This window comes from Anticarsia gemmatalis, chromosome 21 (assembly GCF_050436995.1).
Source record: "Anticarsia gemmatalis isolate Benzon Research Colony breed Stoneville strain chromosome 21, ilAntGemm2 primary, whole genome shotgun sequence".
NCBI classification, from domain to species: Eukaryota; Metazoa; Arthropoda; class Insecta; order Lepidoptera; family Erebidae; genus Anticarsia; species Anticarsia gemmatalis.
The window spans coordinates 1,189,670-1,212,102 of record NC_134765.1 but is presented as its reverse complement, the minus strand read 5'-3'; the positions used below and the strand labels follow the sequence as shown (position 1 = coordinate 1,212,102).

The 22,433-nt window shown below is 34.4% G+C and overlaps 3 protein-coding genes across 3 annotated transcripts; all 3 read right to left on the bottom strand.

Annotated features, from left to right (window-relative positions):
* Window positions 1–7,356: 7,356 nt before the first annotated feature.
* On the bottom strand, window positions 7,357–10,695 carry LOC142982186 (uncharacterized). Its single transcript, XM_076128577.1, has 2 exons — window positions 10,580–10,695; window positions 7,357–8,000 (listed from the first exon to the last, which is right to left on the bottom strand). Exons 1-2 carry the CDS (start codon window positions 10,602–10,604, stop codon window positions 7,723–7,725), a joined length of 303 nt encoding a protein of 100 aa, XP_075984692.1. The 5' UTR covers window positions 10,605–10,695; the 3' UTR covers window positions 7,357–7,722.
* Window positions 10,696–11,465: 770 nt separating this feature from the next.
* On the bottom strand, window positions 11,466–14,825 carry LOC142982287 (trypsin, alkaline C-like). Its single transcript, XM_076128711.1, has 4 exons — window positions 14,697–14,825; window positions 13,140–13,329; window positions 12,441–12,693; window positions 11,466–11,806 (listed from the first exon to the last, which is right to left on the bottom strand). Exons 1-4 carry the CDS (start codon window positions 14,728–14,730, stop codon window positions 11,501–11,503), a joined length of 783 nt encoding a protein of 260 aa, XP_075984826.1. The 5' UTR covers window positions 14,731–14,825; the 3' UTR covers window positions 11,466–11,500.
* A 4,974-nt stretch (window positions 14,826–19,799) lies between these two features.
* LOC142982120 (trypsin, alkaline C-like) lies at window positions 19,800–22,098 on the bottom strand. Its single transcript, XM_076128466.1, has 4 exons — window positions 21,980–22,098; window positions 21,387–21,552; window positions 20,623–20,878; window positions 19,800–20,154 (listed from the first exon to the last, which is right to left on the bottom strand). The coding sequence occupies exons 1-4, from the start codon at window positions 22,017–22,019 to the stop codon at window positions 19,846–19,848; spliced, it is 771 nt and encodes a 256-aa protein (XP_075984581.1). The 5' UTR covers window positions 22,020–22,098; the 3' UTR covers window positions 19,800–19,845.
* Window positions 22,099–22,433: the final 335 nt, after the last annotated feature.

Here is a 22,433-nt window from a genome sequence, read left to right as displayed (position 1 = left end):
TTACTGTTGCCACTACCTTTACCTGTTACATTCTAGGGGTGGAATAGGGATGGGAAATAGGGGTGCAAAGTAACTGGTATATTTTACTCGATATAGTGATACCGATTTTTATTTAATCGGTATTTTTACTTATGCGTTCTGAATGCTGGTTTCAGTTTGAAATATTTGTAATTTTAGGAGATATAAAAGTAGTAGTAGTTGGTTTCAGTGATTAGATTACGAGTACAACTAAGTATTGCAATATATTGTACAATGTACATTACGAAATACGTGATGTGTGGTTTTAAAAATCCACATTGTAAACCTAGACATTACTGTTGTAAGTGTGTATGGCCACCAGTTTAGGGGATATTATTATATAAGCATTTTCGTTACTATTTTGTTATTAATGCATATCCATCATACTTACTACGAACTATTCATATTAGTAACTATTTATTCATACAGTAACTGTTACAAAATAACAGTTTCAAACCATGTAATACGAATACATAATAACGTTTTCATTAATCTCTCGATTCCATCATAGTACCGCACCGTCTGCTACCCTGGCCATATTTTTATTCCGTTCACGTCACATTTTCCCACCCTATAATATAATTTAACTTATCGTCGTCTCTCTCACTCTTACCGCAACAACCCACAATATGAATAAGCGAGAAAGAGATAGCAACACATCGTAAGTGTTGCCGTTAACGAGCAGAAGCGTGAGTCACTCAGGGTTGTCACGCGTAGGTTTTTCGTTACATTTGTCCAGGTTTTGAAAATAATATTAAAGTTTGGTAAGTAACCGTGAATTGAATTAAACATGCTTTTTACCTGGCATCCTTAGGGATTTGTGGGGGTTTCCAGGTATTTGCCTCTTTGCAATTCCCTTAGGACCAAAGGTTTTTTAGAGTGTATTTTTGCTTTTGAAACATTAAAGTGGATTAGTCGTAACGTAATAAAATGTTGACATGACTAAAATATGCCTTAATGATATTAATTGTACCCTGAGTATATGAATTATTAATGATTCATTTGAAGCTTAAATTACTGATAAAGTTAAGGCTATTTATAGCACTTTATGTTTATTTAATTACTAATTAGCGTTTGGAAGTGTTTGACTTAGGGAGGCCGAAGCTGCGATGGCTGAGTGTTGTCAAGAGAAGATCAGTAGCTACGATCTTGAGGAATGTGAGGTCCAGGAAAGTGCGAAATGGAAAAAGGTAAAAAGGTGGACCCCGTTGTAACAAGAGATAAACGCTAAAAGGAATAATAAGATTTGTCTTGCTACAAAGATTTAGGTCTAGATGTAAATTTTAATTTTATTACTTATTATTTCGAGAATACTTTATTCACTTTTGCATTCTATTAAAAGTCTATTAGTCATTTTAAGTCGCTGTAACCTTCTACGTAAACAGGATTCAGAAAATTAAATACATCAGATACTGTATAAAGTATGTAACATTTTAAAATAGAAATACGAATATAATCCAAAGACATAGGCCTTAAATATTCAATACGAAACCACTTCAAATAAAACTTTCGGTCCAATCCAATTTTAACAAAATCAATATACGGAATCCATTTTTGTAGCGACTATCAACCCTATTACACAACATGTCGATGAGGGGGTAAAGAACAGTTTTTCTCTTCATAAGCGTGGATTAGTTAATTACGTGCCTTTTATTTGAGCACCAAAATGTTTGATATCCCTGATTATTGAATGTTTTTGTTAGACAACTTCTATAGATGGTCTTTTTTGCTAATTGGTATTATTTGGTACGAAATCTTTTTTGTTTGTGAAAGAGTATAATATTGGCTTTTTGTAAGGGGTGTATGAAATCATTATATCAATCCTGAAAGTATCCTTGACAAATCCAAAATAATTTTGTTTTAACTTTGTACCATTAGATATCACCGAATATTCGTTTTCTAAACTTATAAAGGGTTGCAGCAGTTTTAGCAGTTTTTAAGTTGCTAAATGATTTTTTGATGTGTATAGAAATTTATATAAATATGTTCGACGTGATAATTTATATCATAACGAAAAATAAAACACTTAATAATATTTATTTACACTTATTTTTTAAATAAAATTTGTGGCGACTAAGAAGACGCTACTAATTTAGTAAAAAGGTCACCTCGAAATTAAAATTGAAATTATTAATATTGCTACATTTATTATATTATATAGGTGAAACCTCACCTTTTGTATTCTAAATTAATTTCAAAACTGAATAAACATTTGTAAAACTCTTTCAAACGAAGTAAGTGCTCTTTGGAAAAATTGTTATATTTATTTTTCTTTTTAAGCAGATGCAATAAAATTTTGATATTGAATAATAAATAATTTAGATTACTTAACACGAGTTCTGCGAATAATAAAAAGCTTTTATAGTTTTATTTCACTGAAAAAAGTAAGAAAAATTTAAGATATTTTCATTGTTAAATGGATCTATGTAGGTTATTAAAATAAAATGAGACATGTAAATTTATACTTCTATTCTAATAATATAAAGCTGAAGATTTTGTTGGTTTGAACGCGCTGATGTCCGGAACGTTTGAATCGGGAAAAATATTAATTTTGATCTTTTGGGCAAGGCTATAGATACGATATACCATATAACACCACGCCATAACTTATAGGTATGGAGTAACTTGTAGATAAGTGTTTTTAATTCTGTAATTTTATATGCTATTTCAAAGTCATTAAAAAGTTTGCACGGTAAAGTGCATATTTAAATTCATATTTTATTAATGATTTCAAACTTATTATCCTAACTTTTAGATAAGTATACTTCAAAAGGCTTAAACTAAAGGTAACAATATAATTTAAACAAAACACAAGTAAAAGTTAAAACAATAACATTTGAATTAAATAAAGATAACAAATTGTAGTTTTAAGCACTTTTGTTTTGTTGCAAACGATATTATCTTCATAACGAAAGTTTCGCGTTGCATTATTACACCTTGAGATTATGGCAATGACCGATATGTTAAACAAATCGAGGCATAAATGCATGACTTTCGTAAACTTCATGAAATCATACTAATATTAATAATTTCAAAGTTTGTGAGGTTGTATGTATGTTACACTTTCAAGAAAAAAACCTACGCTTGCGGCGTCAGTGGTCGAGGGTTCGTGCCCGTGGCAACACACCAATGACTTTTCGGTGTTATATGTGTCTTAGAAATAATTATCTGTTGCTCCAACGGTGAACAATAAGAAGGCGTGCAAAGTCTCCAATCTGCACTTGGCCAGCGTGGTGAGCTCAGGGCCTAACCCCTCCCTCATTCCGAGAGGAGACACAGCGGTGGGACATTATGGATTGAAATTATATCTTGGGGGACAACATAGGTTAGCTATTCCCATAGAAATGATATAATTTTAATTTAGTATAATAGTAAAACGAATACACACTCCATAGCTAACTAATACAGACATACTCTTTACATGTTACTTCAATTGTAACAAAACCTCTTCGATATCATTCGTTCAGTCCTTGAAAACATTTTGATTTTATTCAAACATATGTAGAAAGGAACATAAATATAAGATTCGAATATGATAACGAAATGTTAAAACAACTTTAAGTTGGCAACTCCTAACTTACAGGGTTGCCACGCGTGAATAATTATGTAAAACAGAATGGAGTTCGTAATACATGTTTTTGTAAATCGATTTTTTATTTTGTTCCAAATAATTATCTTGTTTTAAGACAAAGCAATTTAAGGTTTTGGGCTCAATATATGTTTAGTGTTTCAGGAAATAATGCTTACCAATTATCTTTGTGGTCTGAAAAATTGTGTATAATCCTACTAACTGTGTCAAGTCAATAGAGTTTTTCCAATATTTAAAATTTTTACGTTTTACTTAAACCGGGACATGAAGTCAAGATCTCGTTTTCAGCAGACGTATATTCTACTGTCTTCACTCAAGTCATGTCATAATCCATCTGCCGTGACTAGCGCTGCACTTAAATCATATGCGATTTGAAATCAATTTGAGATAATTGTTACAACCCTATTTATAACCGTTGTTATGCTAGACTAGTTACAGTACTTACAGTATTCCCAGTCGGCAGATTAAACGGGCGCTTCTAATATATGTGTGAGCAACTTTGAAAACTATATGTCTAAAACGGTAACCATTCTCTTAGCTAAATGTAGTGATCAAATACTTAAATATTACTAAGTTATTCCTATCGACATCATCTGAAATATTTTCTTATTTTTTAAAATACCTGGTGGACTATGTGCTTACCTTGTGAGATGAAAAATAATGTATTTTTTTTTTTTTTAAAAGGACAACTCCCGCACTAAGAATTGCTCTTGTGTCGCGGGGACTTTTACAAACATACAAACAACGGACACAAAGCACAACCAGACCCGAAACAATTATTTGTGGATCGCACAAATAATTGCTCCGTGTGGGAATCGAACCCACGACCTCCCGTTGCAGTGGTATCGGCGTGGGGACCTAAACCACTGCGCCACGGAGGCAGTCAGAGTCAGTCTTTCCGAATTGTGTTTCATCGTCGCTATTTTTTTTCCTAGCTTAGATATAGTAAGGATGTTAGTATAATGCTTAACTGGTACGCAGGAGATTAGAGTTTTCGTGTTGATTTAATAATCAATATGTTAATAGATTTAACATGCGCCAAATAACTTTGTGTATCTTAATATAGCTGCAAACTGTTTGCATAACGTACGAAATCCTTGTCTCACAGGAAAAATCATTCGTCATACGTGAATTATATTCAAAAAACCTCCTCAACTTTTACAGAAGAAACAATATATCCCGTATATCATCTATAGCTTGTAATATAACAGCAAAGTTTCCCTACATTAATATAACTTGTGTTCATATAAAGTTATGTTTGTTCAAAGATAAAAGTTACTCGTTTTGTTACACTGTACTTGCGTATCACGGTTAATTATAAAAGGTATGTGAAATTAGATGATTAAATTCAGTCACTGCCCCTGTGTTCTTGGTAAATGTAGACACGACTGATGTCTCGGGTTCGTTTCCAAGGCAGGTAATTATTTTTTTTAATTTTTGTTTAAATATTTTGAATAGAAATCCAGAGTGATGTCAATAATAAACAAAATGGTAATAGAATACCTTCAAGCTGTTTTCACGCCCAATAGATAAGTACTTAAAAACCAATTTGATAGATAAAATTACTGAATATTGTTCATACATTTTCGACAACTGTCTAAATGCCATCTAATAACTTAACTGATGCCTATTCATTGCTGAAATTTGGGCTTAGTAGAGAAGTAGTACAGCTTTATAAAACCAGCATAAATTCAAAACTGAATTCAAAATTTGAAACATTGCCAATATTCAGGACGTCGAACATTAGACAAATTTGAACATGCATAATGCATTATCGGCACCAATGCACATAGAGGGAAATTTTACAAACACTATACATACAATTATCAACCTTAACACTGTAACTTAAAGATGACATTTCACTGCAGTACAACTTAAATTTCGGATATTTCACTTCAGAAACTGTCATGCGAATTTGTACCTTCTGCAGATTTAGTTAAGGTTGTATTTTGTTTGGTGTGGTAATGTGTATTCCATGGAGTGCAGTGTTTGACAGTGAATTTTGAAGGTTTATGCCACAAAGGTTGTGTGTTCAGTTATTACAAGTTGCGAGCAAACAAATGTGCTAACTGACTTTGTTTTATGGAGGGTGTAGACTAGGTTTTATTCTGTGCAAATTAGAGTATACTAAAGGTGAAATATTTTACGTAAGATGTCATTTACTTGTCATTGCAGCGCAAAGAAATGGGCTAAAGTGGTCATATGGAACCAGTTTAGCCCGAGTCAGCAAGAGACGGATTACAAAAACGCGATCAGGGTCAGAACCATTTTCAAAAACATCTGAAATCCAGATCATAGGGAGACGACTTTGCTCAGCATTGGGATGCTGCACAGCAGTAACAGAAATCACCAATTGAACAGTGTTCATTGATCCTATATTTTTTGACTTTCAGTTTTTTTTATAGCACGCAGGAGTTTTAAAAGCATAGGTACAAACAACGGACACAATGTGCAACCAGATACGATACAGCTACTTGTGGATCGCACAAAGATTTGTTCCATGTGGGAATCAAACTCACGACCTTCTGACGCACTAGTAGTGGCGTGACTACCACCTTAACCATTGCGCCACGGAGACCACTAAAGAACAGAGTGATATGACCGTTAGTAGGTACCGATTGTTAGTGTAAACACGTCTTTATTTCACACGTGTATTAGATTTCACGTTACAATTAAGATTCATACGTTTACAAAACGTTGAAGCAGTGTAATTTCATTTACTTCTTGTGAAAATTAACTATGAAGTGTTTGTTTTACACTTATTTACTTTGAACTAACTTAGTGAAAACGACTGACACATGTATCTGATTTTATATTATCTTTCACAAGTGAGTGTTGATAAAGATTGTTGCCTCTAGACTTTTATAGGAGAAGCAGACTTTAATTTTTCATTTTTGAACAAAGGACTTAATGATTTCTGCACCCTTGTTAATATTTTTTTTTTATCTAGGCTGTTTCTGTTTCGCACTGCTGAGCAAAGGCCCCTAGACTATAAAATTGTAAATATTAAATAATTTTATTTAATTATCAAATTCTTACCTAATTCGGACAGATTTTTGCTTAACAGTTATCTTTATAATAATTTATCGAATATGATTAAGGTGTCTGAATTATTCCCAAAATAATTTCCTAAATGCAATTAAAACTTAAATTAAGTCATTTCTTTAAGTATTTCTTTGATGATGACTTTTATGGTTTAATTTAACCCTCATTCACATGAACTTCACCATTCTATTAAATACATTGGGGTGACTCTGACCCAAAAACCTTATGACCTATTTTGAAACAAGACCAAATGTAACAAAGGGTGAGGGTTGCAATACTATTCTATCCTAAAATGAATTTTTCGCGATTCACATAGATACTCAGTGGTTAACGTGGTCTCACCTCGCCGCAATAACCGTAGCGCCGCGTGTGTATTTGTATGATGAGTCCGAGTATGGTTGTCGATTTATGTGCATCAGTATGTATTTAGAAGTATATAAGTATGTTTGTCAGTTATTTGGCGGCAGCCAGAGCTTGTACTATGGTAATAGTACAGCTCTGCTTAGTTTGGAATCAAATGATCGTGTAAGAGTTGTGTAAATAAATTTATTTATAGATAGCGGGTGCGCTTCGGGCGCAGGACGAGAATACAGCGGGGTCTATTACCTACTTGTATTTATAAGTACGATTCCACGCTGCTCACGCCCGACCCGCGCCCGCTTTCAGTGTGAAATGCGGTGAAGGGTTAGAAAAACAACTTGTTGAAGAATTTTCACATTTATTACTATAAGATTAGATTACATTTTCGAACGACAGACTTTCAATAATAACTTGCATTATACCTACTCACTATTCGAAATTACGGTTATTTAACTTAAAGATACATACATAAATGTATATAATATAAATACAAAACATATCAATTAAACAATAAACAATATAATCACAAATAGGACCAACTCAAAATGGGGTCTAACCGAACAATTATTTCCTATTTTCTGCAAACAAAAATCAACAAGCAGTTTCACAAAAAAACCTACAGAAAAATTCCATACACAGATCAAAACACGACATGACCCACCACATCCCAACCATTCCAAAAACCAGCCTTGATTTAGCACCCTGTCCTTTTACAACTCCGTATGGGTAGAGGGGAATTTCTTCAGAACCGCGTGGTAGAGGTTGTAGAAAGCATATACCGATACACTGAGGATCACGAAGAGAGAGCCTCCGAAGACGAAGCTTAAGAAGTTCCCATCAATCATGGTGGTGCCTTGCAGACTCCTGGCCTGACCTTGGAACAGGTCTTTGGTGCCGGACCCTGCTGCTTTACGTTCCTCCATCATCCGCTTCATGGATGAGAGGCGCTCTTTCAGCTCGTCTATGGATTCCAACATGTCTTCAGATGCTGAAAAAGAAGAGATTGGTTATTTTTAGCCGACTTCAAAGAGAAAGAGGTCGATGGTGGACGTTTTGGAAAGTTTTGTGATTTTTTTATAATTTTAATGTATTTTCTGGCATTATTTTATATTGGGCTTCCACTATAAAATATGGTTGGCCTAGCATCCAGACAGTAAGACCTTTATTTATTTATCAATGAATATTGTAGTAAATTAATTGAATTTTATAAATTACTTTAACATTTCATAAAGTTATATGCTGTTCATTTAAATATGAAGTTTTTTTGTTGTGTGTAAAGGGGTATAAATATTATAAAAAAAATAACACAACGAAAATCAAATCAACGACAAACAACGAAATATAGTATTACCTATTGGTATTAGGGAATAAGGCATAGAATCTAAACATAATATTTCACACTTCAAACTAAAAGATTTGCATAAAACCTAGTCATTCTACCATATACCTAACTACTACAAAATAACCCACGATTCCTACCTACAAATACAAACGCAGGATCGCAATTACCTCGTGTACCTAACTCAGTAAGACACAGCTGATGAGGCCGAGGTTACACGAAGTTATACGGAATTAGCCGAGTTCGCCGAGCCAAGCCCAAGTTGCAAACCGAGTTATTTAAATTAAAAAATAATAATAATTTATTGAAATAAAGGGTTTATGGCTTTATTTCAATTAATTCAACTTCTTTTTTCAATGTAAAGGGGTATAAATATTAAAGAAAAAAAAACACAACGAAAATCAGATTAGGGACAAACAACGAAATGTAATATTACCTGTATTAAGGCATATAACATAAACACAGTATTTCCAACTAAAATAATTTACATAAACCATAGTCACCCTATCATATATCTAACTACAGCAAAATAACCCACGATTCCTACCTACAAATACAAACGCAGGATCGCAATTACCTCGTGTACCTAACTCAGTAAGACACAGCTGATGAGGCCGAGGTTACACGAAGTTATACGGAATTAGCCGAGTTCGCCGAGCCAAGCCCAAGTTGCAAACCGAGTTATTTAAATTAAAAAATAATAATAATTTATTGAAATAAAGGGTTTATGGCTTTATTTCAATTAATTCAACTTCTTTTTTCAATGTAAAGGGGTATAAATATTAAAGAAAAAAAAACACAACGAAAATCAGATTAGGGACAAACAACGAAATGTAATATTACCTGTATTAAGGCATATAATATAAACACAATATTTCAAACTTCTAATAATAAACTTCTACCCTAAATAAAATGTACCTAAATCCTAGTCATTCTACCATATATCCAACTACCACATAATAACCCACGATTCCTCCCTACAAATACAAACGTAGGATCGCAATTACCTCGTGTACCTAACTCAGTAAGACACAGCTGATGAGGCCGAGGTTACACGAAGTTATACGGAATTAGCCGAGTTCACCGAGCCAATCCCAAGTTGCAAACCGAGTTAGCTATTTGATTTCCTAGACGCAACCTAAGTTCTAGAGCGAAGGATTTGAATAAGCAGTAATTCTGGAGTTATACCTATTCATGAATCCTACAAATAATGTTGAATTATTTTTGAAATTTTAATAATAAAGTTTACTTATTAAAATTTTATGTATATTTAAGTTCTTGAAATTTCAATAAAATATATTATTATAACTGAATGAAAAGAAATTAAGGTCTTTAGCACCTATAAATTACATTAATAGGAAATAACAAAATTCGTCATAATGAATATTCATATCTGAGAAAAATAATTTTAAAATGTGTAAATAATTCAGTCAATAATAATAGAACATCTAGACTGAATGTGAAGAGATTAAAATACTGCATTAATTTATAACTTAAGATTTCTTATCAGTCAGTTCCACTAATCTCTAGTATAAAATAAAATGAACACATTTAAATATTAGAAACCATATAAAATCATAAGATATTAATTATAAAGTAATAATTTGACGAACACTTTTTATGACATCGAAATTAAATTGAAGACTCTACTTCAATAACATTCGTTAAACAAAATTACTATCCGGCATTCGTATTTAAAACTGCCTTTTCCAAAAGAACCCCATAATCGAAATTAATAACAATTTAATAAAATACTTTCAAAACAATATGACATCGCGTGATCAAAACATCTTAACCCTGAATAACCCCTGGCTATAGACAACACTGTGACGTCACAGTCTTACGAACTAAGAAAAACAAACAAAGAAACGATAAGTAAAAGAAAACTATACGAAATGTTCACTAAAAAAACCCTATTAACACACAAGTACATAAATCATTTAAAGTGAGATTAAATTGTCAACAAAATAAAAAAAAATCATAAATAAAAAACTTCATTAAAAATGTCGCGAAAAATAAAACTAAAACAACACTCCATTTTCAAAATCACGACAGTAATGACATTAGATAAAAAAAAACACTGAATGTAAGGAACAAAAATTGGTTGTCAAATGCATTCACTTCGGAAAATCAAAAAAAAAATGTGTTTAACTCACAAAAAAATATAACCAAAGCACTGTACTAATAAAAGAAAATATCTATTAATTAATAAGTTATAATTATCTTACCTTCAGCCTCCTTTTCTGGACTCATGTTTGCAAAACCACACACAATGTTTTGTTTTTAATGTTGCATTGACTGAGTCCCGGCGTATCGTGGCCGGTCCTGCTAAGATGGCTGCCGCGCATGCGCTGTCATCTGCGCGGGATAGGCGGGAATTATTGATCGCCAGCCTGGGAACACCAGGGAAACCTAAATCTAGATTTTTAGCTTTGTTGTTACAGCTTTTTATTATTATTTTACGTCCATCGCAATTCGCTAATGGTATTTTCATCGGAAATTCCCGTTTCGATGTTTTGCTTGGAATATTTTAATATTGATGTATGATTTCTTGATAAAATGTTGGTGTAAGGTCTTGTTTTAGTATTTTTTGTGGTGAAAGGGTTTATATTAGCCATTACAGTTAAAAGGACATGATAATATTATTCTTGAAGTTACTTGGAATACAATATTTTGTCTATTTACAAAAAATATTGTATAAAATTTACTTAGACTACTTCTTTGTCGTAGTATTTTTGTCAGCATTTATTTTTAAATACACGTGACAGACGCGATAGCGGTACGAAGTCTCGGATTCGATTACCGAGTCGGACGATGTTCCGTAAGGTTTCTTTTCAGTGCTTCGTGTTGGAATATTCGTCATAATAGTTACAGGGAGTGCCTAGGTTGGTCACAAGCTCAATGTTTAGCAATTGTGTGGGCCTCTATAATTGTATGAGGTTAACATCGTAAACGTGGGCGTAATTCATTCACAAACCTACGCCTTTGGATACAAAGATTTGTTCCTTTATTTTTTCGTGATAACAAAAAAAAATCTGTAGTGTTTTCAAAGCGACGCAAACATGAACATAGAATAACAACAACAAAAACGAACAATAAAAATAAAAAAAACAATTAAGGAATAAATAACTTTTATTTTATCTTATAAATTAAACAGCATTAGCGACGATCCAGTCGGTGTAGGAAGAAACCCTGGTGCTGACTCCCGGGAAGGTGGCATTGGCACAGCCATGACCCCATGACACGACACCCACTAGAATATTGTCATAGTATAAAGGACCGCCGGAGTCTCCTTGACAAGCGTCTTTGCCGCCCACGTCCAAGATACCGGCGCAGATCATGTTCTGAGTCACTCTTTGAGGTCTAGGTAGAGTCAGGTATCTTGCAGCGCAGAGCTCACGATTGATGGTGTAGATTGTGACGTCACGGAGGACGGAGGAAGTTGAACCTCCTTGCTGTAGAAGAAACATTAGATTTTTAACAAAAAGATTTTGGCTAGAGATGTAAGGAATTAAAAATTAAAGCTTCGTCGTCTATTTTGGTTTGGTTAATAGTTGCAAAACTTAAGACACAATTTTTATGTTATGTGTGTATGAAACTATAAACAATTGCTGTTTGATGATTTAAAAAAATGTGAAGGCGCCTAAAACTTTTGTAATTTTTTTTTTTGATGATTCATCAGGGCTTTTTGAGTATAGTAGACTGGTACAATCATATACATCAGTGGCATCATGATATTCATCGTAGAAACAAGGTTTTTCCTCTCTATAAAAAAACTGAATCCAGCAGGCTTAAAATAAAATATTTATGCAATTTAATATAACGCCCATAGCCAGTTGCGCTCACCGATCAGTAAACGATCTGTGAGTTAAGCAAACCTTAGTGCAATCATTCGATAGATGGGTGACCGCAAGCACGGAGACGCCCAGTTCAGTGCTTCCGAGGGCACGTAAAAAGTCGGTCCGGTTGATGTCAATTAAGATAAAAGTCGTTAAGCCACGTCAAAGGCCTTCGGGCGGCTTGAACAGCTGTGACACCAGGTTGACCACTAACCATTCGATAAGAAGAAGAATATAACTCAATACTCACGCTAGTGGCGCCCCAACCAGCATGAACAACGGGCAAGTTGTCAGGGAGTTCAAAGCCCTGGCTGGTGATGGCAATCTGTGCGATGACGTTGCTATACACCAGGTTGCTGCTCAACTGGACCAGGCTGATGTCTCCGTCCAGACCCTGGCCTAGAGTACCGTATGAAGGATGGTTCAGGACTTGGGAGATGGTGAGCACGGTACCACCGCTGCCGCGCCTTGTGGTGCCTGCTCTGATACGACGGTTGCGGGAGCTGGAAGACGAGATTTGAGTTTATTGACCGTGTATGGTAAGGAATTTTTGTTATATAGGTTCTGTCTATGCCACCAGATGAGAATGGTTATGATGACGAATAAACAAGAATGTTTGACAATAAGATGCTTTCAAAGGAGAGATTTGTAATTGAAGAAGATGGTAGCTTCATAGACACGTTAATGCGGGGGTGGTGGGATTTGGAAAGACTACCTACTCCGTAGGTATATTATTATTTATTATGGTGTATCGACTGTTTTGACGTTACATCATAATTTTAATAGCTAATACTCTTATATCTAGTTTTTCTCATTAATGATGTCGACATTCTATCAATGTCGATATATTTTAAATCCTGTCTTTGTTCTAGGTGCCATTCCTTGCTTTATTTTCCCGTGACTTTTTTATATAGGACTACAGAATTTTATAGTAAACTAAATTACTTACCCCAAAGAGAAGCAATGAGCAGCCGACAGCAGATACCGAGAGTTCAGAATAGTGGCAGCACAGGACTGGGACCAGACGATGTTGAGCACTGTGCTCTCGACCTGCACGATACTGGGGTAGTTCTCGATCGTGGTGGGATCCCCTCCTACGATACGACCTGCACTGTTGGCAGAACTGCTGCAGATTGCCACTGGAAATTAGAATAAGGTTAAGTTTTAGCACTTATTTGTTTAAATACAAGGAAAATCGAGAAGAGAGAACTGAAGAATTCACTTACTCTACGAGTTGTCAAAGTACGCGACGTACTGCGACTTTAATTTTCTTACAATGACTGAGAATTTATCAAAATAAAATTAAGAATAATTTTTTGACTCAGGATTCGAACCTAAGTTCTCTGCGTGGTCGCGTACACAACTGACTTTGTTACAGAGACGGTCGAATTAGAAATATCTTATTTAGAGAAATATCTTAATTATGGAAATGTTACATGAAACATGTTGTTAAAAATACTGATTTATCTTTATTAGGTACTTTCATAAAAACTTTTCAATACATTTTAAGAGCTCTAGTACATTTAACAGACATATTACAACAACACAGTATTCTCGAAAAATGGAATATCTATCTTATGTATGTATGTTTATATTAATACAGCAGCGTAAAAACATTTTCGTAAAAACCGACATCACTATCCAAAAAATATGTATCCATCAAAAGAATTCCAAAAATATTTTCGGGAATTCCCCTCTCGAATTCGAAACATCGAGTATTGCTGAAAAATATTCGTGAAACTTTTATAACGAGTGACTGCGTCGGATATTCTGCGTATGAATATTCCAACTGAATTTCAGAGAGAGTTTGACAATTTAAAATGTCAGATGCACTGAATATGATGTGAACTTGTTTATTGTTAACTAACAAGGCCGCAAGGTTGTGACTAAATGTTTAGATGTAAAAGTGTGGAAGTGATCTTTTCATGTTATTTTGCTTTGAGAAAAAATCAATGGAAATGGAATTTTGACAGATATAGTTATTAGATATGATATTGAAGTTGTATGAAGTAATGTCGCATCCCGCGTCTGTCCCTATGTATGTATGTATGCTTAGATCTTTAAAACTACACAACAGATTCAAATGCAGTTTTTTTTAAAGATAGAGTGATATTAGTGGAAGGTTTATAGACGAAAATTGTAAAAGAGTTTTAAACTGGGTGAAACCGGGCCGTTATTTATACTATAAACTAGCTTATGCCCGCGTCTCCGTCTGCGTGGACTGTAGTTATATATATGGCTTTGTACCCGCATAGTTTTTGTATCCGTGAGAATTCCAGGTAAAAAGTGTATTTCTTGGGTCTCAAACTATCTTTTGGTATTATATATTAATTAATTGCTATTAAATAATAACCCGCCCCAACTTCGCCCGGCTTAAACATTTATTTTATCAAAAATATTTGACAACTTTTACACATAAACCTTCCTCTTAAATCACCCCATACGTAAAAAAACCGCATCAAAAATTAAATTAATAAATATTTGATAATTTTTTTTTGAAACCTACCTGCAAATAACAAAATCCAAGTAGCCACCGCCATTTTGTCCAGATTATTACTTATTAATCCATAAACTGTAGAGTCATTCGGGTCAAGTGTACGCACTTTCACCTTTGGGACCACATTGTGAATTAGAACAGTGTAATCAGTAAAATAAAAGTAACATATCAAAATAAACATTTATTAGACTACAATTTGGAAGACAAACAAAATCTGTAAGTATATTAGTTTTCATTCAAACAGACAAAAACGACTGAAAGTCGCAATGCGAACACTTGACCCGTGTTGTGGGTAAGTGTGCGCTCAGCTATGGGGTAAATAGACGCACTTGGGGCAAGTGAACGCATTGGTTTTAATTTGACCGAAATTAATGATATTAATTAAATTATTTCACCTAAATTATCTAGCCTTTGAAGTAAATTTAATGAAAATTAACCAGAACCAAACATCTCCTTCTCAGAAAATCCAAACACAAAACCAATAAAACTACTTGAACATTCTAGGTATAAATATAAAAAATTAAATAATCACATTAAATAATTTGTACTGTTTCTGGCTTAAACCGACCTATTGAAGATGCAGCTACGTTTAATTTAAGTCTTTTGCGAAGACATGACTCGCTTATACCAATTGCTTTACTTTAACTGTGTTCAATTAGAGCTTTTGCTTTAGCGATTTGTTGTAACAGGCGCAAGTTCAGGTTTTTTTCTAATATAATTTCGAGGCATGGCGCTACACTAAAACAAATAAGTAAATAAGAGTTTATTTGGTCCTAAAATTATGTAAATTTATTATTATCTATAAGAATCCGGGGCAAGTGTGCGCGTGCGCCCACTTACCCGCGCACACTTTCCCGCAGACCCCAAAATTGAATATAAGAACCACTGAGTCCAAAGTAATTAATATAACTTTATATCACGCTTACAAATTTCAACAACAATAACCATTTAATTAAAAAAACATGACTTTCCTGGTGTTGCTTTACAATTTTGCGTGTCAGAATGTTTTCCAAACAATAAGAAAGTAACAATCAAATGGCCTAAAACAGTTTTTTGCAAATAAATAAACAACAAAGAGTGGTGCGGCGCACTGACATGTCGCGACTAGTTCGCATCGCTTGCAGCTACGATTGACCAAAACAGTCACCCCCGCCCCCTCACCCCGATCAGAGATATAGGCCCTGCGCTCACTTACCCACTGCGAACAGTTACCCCGAATGACTCTACGTGTTTATATAAATTCAGTTTTAATCTATTTATCAACAAAATTTACTACACGTCATATGTAAAACTAGTAGTTAATCTATGGGTTTTACTAAATTTATTATTTGATAGATAAAATTATCGGTATATGATTAGTTCATTCGTGTGAAATATGATAAGGTAAATTATTAATTGTGTCTGTCTGTCAGTTACACTTTCAGGTATGAAGATCTGGGACGAAGTTTATAACTAGCTAAATCGCGTTGCTCCGCTTGTGTATTAAGTGATTTTTAAGAAAATAATTGCTCATCTCTGATCTAGTCTTCAATGTCTTCCATGCTTTTTTTGAATTCATGAAAGTCAGCAGAGTTTATCTTTCGCAAAGAAATGAAATAAAAAAAAATATTGTTTCAACTGATTATTTTCGATCTGTGGGTTAAGCAAACCTTGGCGTGGTCATTCCATAGATGGGTGGTTGCATAGTGGTATTTGAACAGGGCGTCTCCGTGCTTCGGAGGGCACGTAAAAAGTCGGTCCCAGTTGTTATCAACTAAAATTACAGTCGTTAAGCCACGTCAAAGGCCTTCGGGCGGCTTGAACAACTTTGACACTAGGTTGACCACTAACCATACGATAAGAAGAAGTAACTTGTAACACTTTTACAGTAAATATTACGTAGAGACCAAAACAAAATTTAATGATAGAAATTTTTAGGGACGCAATGGAATAGCAGACTTAACAAATAATTTGGCGAAATGAAAGCTGTATTACCTAGTTTCAGCATCATTATACACTAATCGCAAGACTTCGAGAAAAATCAAAATATTTCCGATTTTTTCTGTAAAGATATTCGTAAAATGGCTTTAAAATGCGTGCAAAAATACATAAAACACATATTTGAATAGACAATTTTACAAAATCATGGAGGTAAAACTGAATCAAATGCAGCACTTGTATCGTATTTCAAATAGGAAAATCCTAACTAACTAAATTGATAATCGTAATTAATCTCCATGTTTAATTCTCATTACTCAATAACATTAATTGATAATATTATAATCTGATTGTAGTTTATTCATAATAAATTACGTGTAAAACTACTCTGTCACAATCAGTAGGATAACTTGTGATCATGAGGACAGGTGATTCAGTTGCGTGATTAGCCACTTTTAGGCAGTTGTCCCACCGCCAGCGATGAACGAGAAACGAGTAGAAACTATAAAAGAGTTGACGATCAGCGGGAAGCGGGTGTACTTTCGATAGTTTTGTCGCCGCGCTATAAGCGAGTGTGTAAGTGCGACGAGCGATTACTCGCGCCACTTGTCAATGTCCGACAATATCTTTCTCTGTGAGACACAAAACTGAGTTCAAAAGAATTGATCAAGCGAGCGAGCATCGCTAAACGAGTATCGCTGAGCGATGTTATTTTTGACAGCTTGTCACTTAGCAACAAAACTAGTAAAGCGAGTCGTCGCCGGCAGTGTGAACAGTCAGCGATCAACTATCTATACTAATATTATAAAGCTGAATTTGTAATATGCATCTCTTTTATTTACGTGAAATGCATATTTATACTATATGCTATATATACTATACTATATAATATTATAATATAATATAATATTAATATATAATATATAATATATAATATATAATATATAATATATAATATATAATATATAATATATAATATATAATATATAATATATAATATATAATATATAATATAAAATATAATATAATATATAATATAATATAATATAATAATATAATTATAATAATTATAATAATATTATAAAGCTGAAGAGTTTGTTTGTTTGTTTGATTGTTTGTTTGTTTGTTTGAACGCGCTAATCTCAGGAACTACTGGTCTGATTCGAAAAATTATTTCAGTGTTAGATAGCCCATTTATCGAGGAAGGCTATAGGCTATATATTATCAAGCTACGACCAATAGGAGCAGAGTACCAGTATTTTTTTTTACAAAAACGGGGAAAATGACCCATTCTCTCTTATGTGACGCAAGCGAAGTTGCGCGGGTCAGCTAGTCTATTATACGTTTCTTGAACGAGAAAATAGTCGATAGTTTGCCGTTTTTTCGTCGGCGGTGGGACAAGTGCCTTACACACATACTCTATCGCGCGTGAAACAGCTCGCGTGTAAGAGGAAGGAAAAGTCCACGCGCCGCGCTCATCTGTCAAGTCCGCGAAGAAAATCGCGAGCGAAGACCGCGCTGCTTTCCCGCGCGTGATCCTGTACGCTCCTAAGAATGTGCGATAGAGTGTGTGTGTAAAGGCGGCTAATCTCTACAGTCTACGTAGTTACGGTACTATCGAGTCATTTAAAATAGTTCCTACGGTACTCACTAGAGGCGCTTTTTATAGCTAGCCAGTTGACGATAGTTGTAGAGAATCGAGCCGCAGTATCGCGATTTTCTTCAGTTTGGACTATCGAGTATCGAGAGTTTGTCGTTTAAAATGTACTGTAAAAGTAGTAGCTACGGCGCCCGCTAGAGGCGCTATTTTATTTTTTTTTCTGACGGAGCCTTACAGAGAAATAATATGTATGAATGACGTTAAAATTAACAGATTTAATTGATGATGCGTCGATGTGATGATCATACTATGAGTTACGTCCGTAGGCCACGGAGTCCGATCTCCACCAAAGAAAATATTTTTTTTATTAATGTTACTCTTAAAAAAATGCCTATACAATATATTGATGTTATAAAAACTAGTAATTTTTCTCTGTGCTACTGAATGTCATTATCAGAAGATAGAACAATTATCTAACACGTGTACAGTTTATTGTACAACATAATTTATTTAATCTTACATATTAGACTGATATAATAAATGTATGATTTTTATCATAATTACGAGATTTTTCCTCATTACTAGTGTAGAAGAACAAGAACAATTATAAATGTCAAACGAGTGAAGGAACTGCTTCATACATCGTGTACGTAACAGCAAAATATAATACTTTATGCTGTGATTCAATGGATCTTATTAATCACCAAACCTTCATTTAAGATGATGATGATGATGATGTCTTTCTCGCAAATCCGTTGGCGGCGACCCAATGGTTTATTTTCTAGTGTGTGCCTGTACTGTCACTTTATTTATAAAGTAGTTCAGATAAAAATGAATTTATTGTGGCAAATATTACACCATTTGCAATATTTTCTTCTTTACTTTGAAAGTATATTTACAAAGCTTCAATATTAGAGTCCATTTGAAAAATAATGTAACTTTAAATCTGTTACTAAAAGTACAATACACAAATGCCATTATTCTATAAAAATGGAACTCCATTACAAAATAATGCAGTACTGGTCTCAAGATTGAAACTTGATTGTATTCTTCAAACTTATATTAGTTTTGTGCACGCCATGTTATAACTGTGTCGAAGTAATTTCACTATATAATAGACTACATTCCGTTTTTTAAACCATTTATTTAATTTCTAAGAATTCTAGACTATAGAATCACATAGTTAAAATTATAGTAGCTCGATTCTCTACTACTATCGACAACCGACAACCGGATAGTCACCAAGAAATGTTGTATGAAAATCTGATCAGCGCCTCTAACGGGCGTCGTAGCAACTATTTTGGCAGTACACTTTAAAAGTCATACTTTCAATATTCGACAGTGCCGAATGTAGAAAATCGCTTTAGAGGTACTATGTTTAGTCGTTTCATGGCGGTGACGATGACTGTAGTTTTAGTAATTTTATTAGGTAATAGTATTTATCGCAAATATATATATATATAATATCCTCCTATCGGAGTAGTACCACCCGGAGTGAGGATGAAATCTCGAGGCATCACGCTGGTAAAATGAGGTTCATTATTTGCTCAAAAAATTACCAATCCTGGCCTTCGTCAAAATAAAAGATTTCATAAGAAATTAAAAATAAATATAATAAATTATCACTTAAATAAAACTAAATTACACAGCCTGAGCAACAACCCAATCAGTGTAAGCAGACACTCTGGTTGCCACCAGAGGGATTGACTTATTAAAATGGCTGCCAAAGGAGATGACACCGACGACGATGTCATCGTAGTAGATAGGACCTCCAGCATCCCTCACGCCGAAGGTCAGACCCTCAGGGGCAAGTCCGGAACAGATCATGTTGGTCGTGATCCTGAATGGGAGGATCCAGGAACCATCAAACCTCTCGCTACAGACTTCAGGAGTGATGGTGAAAGCGTTGATGGTGTGCAGTTCACGGTCGGCCCAGAGTGCGTCGTTTTGCTGAAAAAAGTATAAAGACGAAGAGATCGGTTAATTCATTACAAAAATGTTCATAAACTTTTGAGTTGTCATTACCAATCCACAAAATTATTTAGGAATGTTCTATTGTTCACAATTTATCTGTTGCCAGTCTCTTTTTGCTTACACAATTGCTATCAATAACTGCTAAGCCTTCTTAGTGTCAGATAGGTAATTCTTTTCCTACCACTCCATACATGTTTCACTTTATAACAGCATTTTATTATTAATATTGTGAAAGACACGGAAAATTCCATTAAGTTTTAACATAGTGTAAAGCAATGTTTTACTTAAAATTACTTGAACGAAAAATTGTTCTAGCGGAATGCACTAAAGGCGCTTACTAGTTTAAAAAATGTATATGTATAGCTCGATTGAAAATAGACAAAATGGATAGAAAATCGTCAATTAGTAATGACTGTTGAGTAAGTCTGAAAAAACAGTACTTACAGCAGTAGCACCCCAACCAGCGTGAACCACAGGCAAGTTAGCAGGAATGATCACATCCTGAGCAACGATGGAAGCTTGCTGGATGGTAGACCCGAAGGTCAGGGCGGAAGACAGGCGGACGACAGCAATGTCTCCATCGAAGATGTTGGTGAGGAAGCTGGGGTGGCTGGTGATGGACTGGATACGGAAGATGGCACCGTCACGACCGCGGAAGGTAGCTCCTGCTCTCACGCGGCGGGAACGAGGGTTACCCAATCTGGAATAGTTTAAAAGATTTTGTCAGTATGTGTAAGTATCTAGTCGTAAATCACTTAAGATATTACCTTCAATCCAGGTAATATTATTAAAAAGTATATACATTTTTGCTAATTTTAATTTAATGAACATAACCATTTAAGTCTAAAACTGCCAGTTGTGGTTGGCAAAGTAACAATTAATTAATTTGCCGCCAGCTTAGAAGGTGGAGATTGAGAAAAGACGACAAGAAACTCTTGAGCATTTTTTAATATACAATTTTTTTATTGCTTGCGTGCATTACAAACTACGAATCTAACACTCTAGCTTAACCAGATCAATAGCTTTTTAGGTGTTCTATAAGAACACTCATGTCTGGATTTATTTACACTAATGTCTTAAAGTTTTCCACATAAATTTTCCACGAATTCACATCCAAAATATATGTACGTTGAACCTAAATTTTTGCAGGATATTCTTCTGAATCATTCTACAGCAAACTAAGCATTAAAATAAATAATTAGACTTACGGTCCAACAAAGCAACGGGCAGCAGACAGAATGTGAACATTAGTGAGGACGCTGCCAACACAGTACTGGAACCAGAGGGGACCAGCTCCCATCTCTATCTGCACCAAGCTGGGATACTGCTCAATGGTAGCCGGAGTACCGGCATAGTGTTCTGCTGTGCAGAAACCTGGAAATAGATAATAAATGAAAAGTGGTGAATAAAATGGTTTCTAAAAAGGCAAAATTAAATTTAATGTCTCTGGTTTTGTCCATACACTTTGTCAAAATCGGGTTATAGGAGAACAATATTTGCAACGGGTTGCAAGATTAAAAGAGGTCTGGCTACTCTTTTAATCTTGCTCATCTCATTGAATGGCAACTGATTTAGAGCTCTTAGGTCACTCACTTTGGTTTTGAAGGCATTTTAATAGGGGAGCTCCTATCGTCTGGACAGTTGGGACCACGACTTTTATCTGGTACAACGGCAAAAGTTACGCTTTCTTCTCTTTAGCTACAATACTCAAGTACAAGTTATGTCAGATAAATTATGATAAGTAGAAGTGAATGTCCAGTAGTAGTATATTGTATAATTCACATATTTGGTAAATATTTACCTGCAAATAGCACAAGAGCAAGTGTAACAGCAGACACCATTGTTCCTGATTTCAACAAAACTATGTCAAATATTGTTCTACATTCGTATTTATACGCGATTGTTACTATATCAATAAACCTCCTGATGCCACCAATTACATTGATAAAAGATTATTGATAATATATCTTTAAGGTATTACTAATTTTGTTTTGAGTTTCTTTCGATGCAGTTCCAAGTGGCCTAGGTCACTGAGATATGACTCATTTTATGCGAGTCTCATTAAATTAAATATTATTGGACAACTCTCACACGGTCATTTGATTCAAACTAAGCAGAGCTTGTACTATGGTAACCAAATAACTGATAAACATACTTATATACTTCTAAATACATACTTATATAGATACATTAACATCCAGGCTCAGAACAAATACTCGTGCTCATCACACAAAGATTTAATAATAAATTCATTG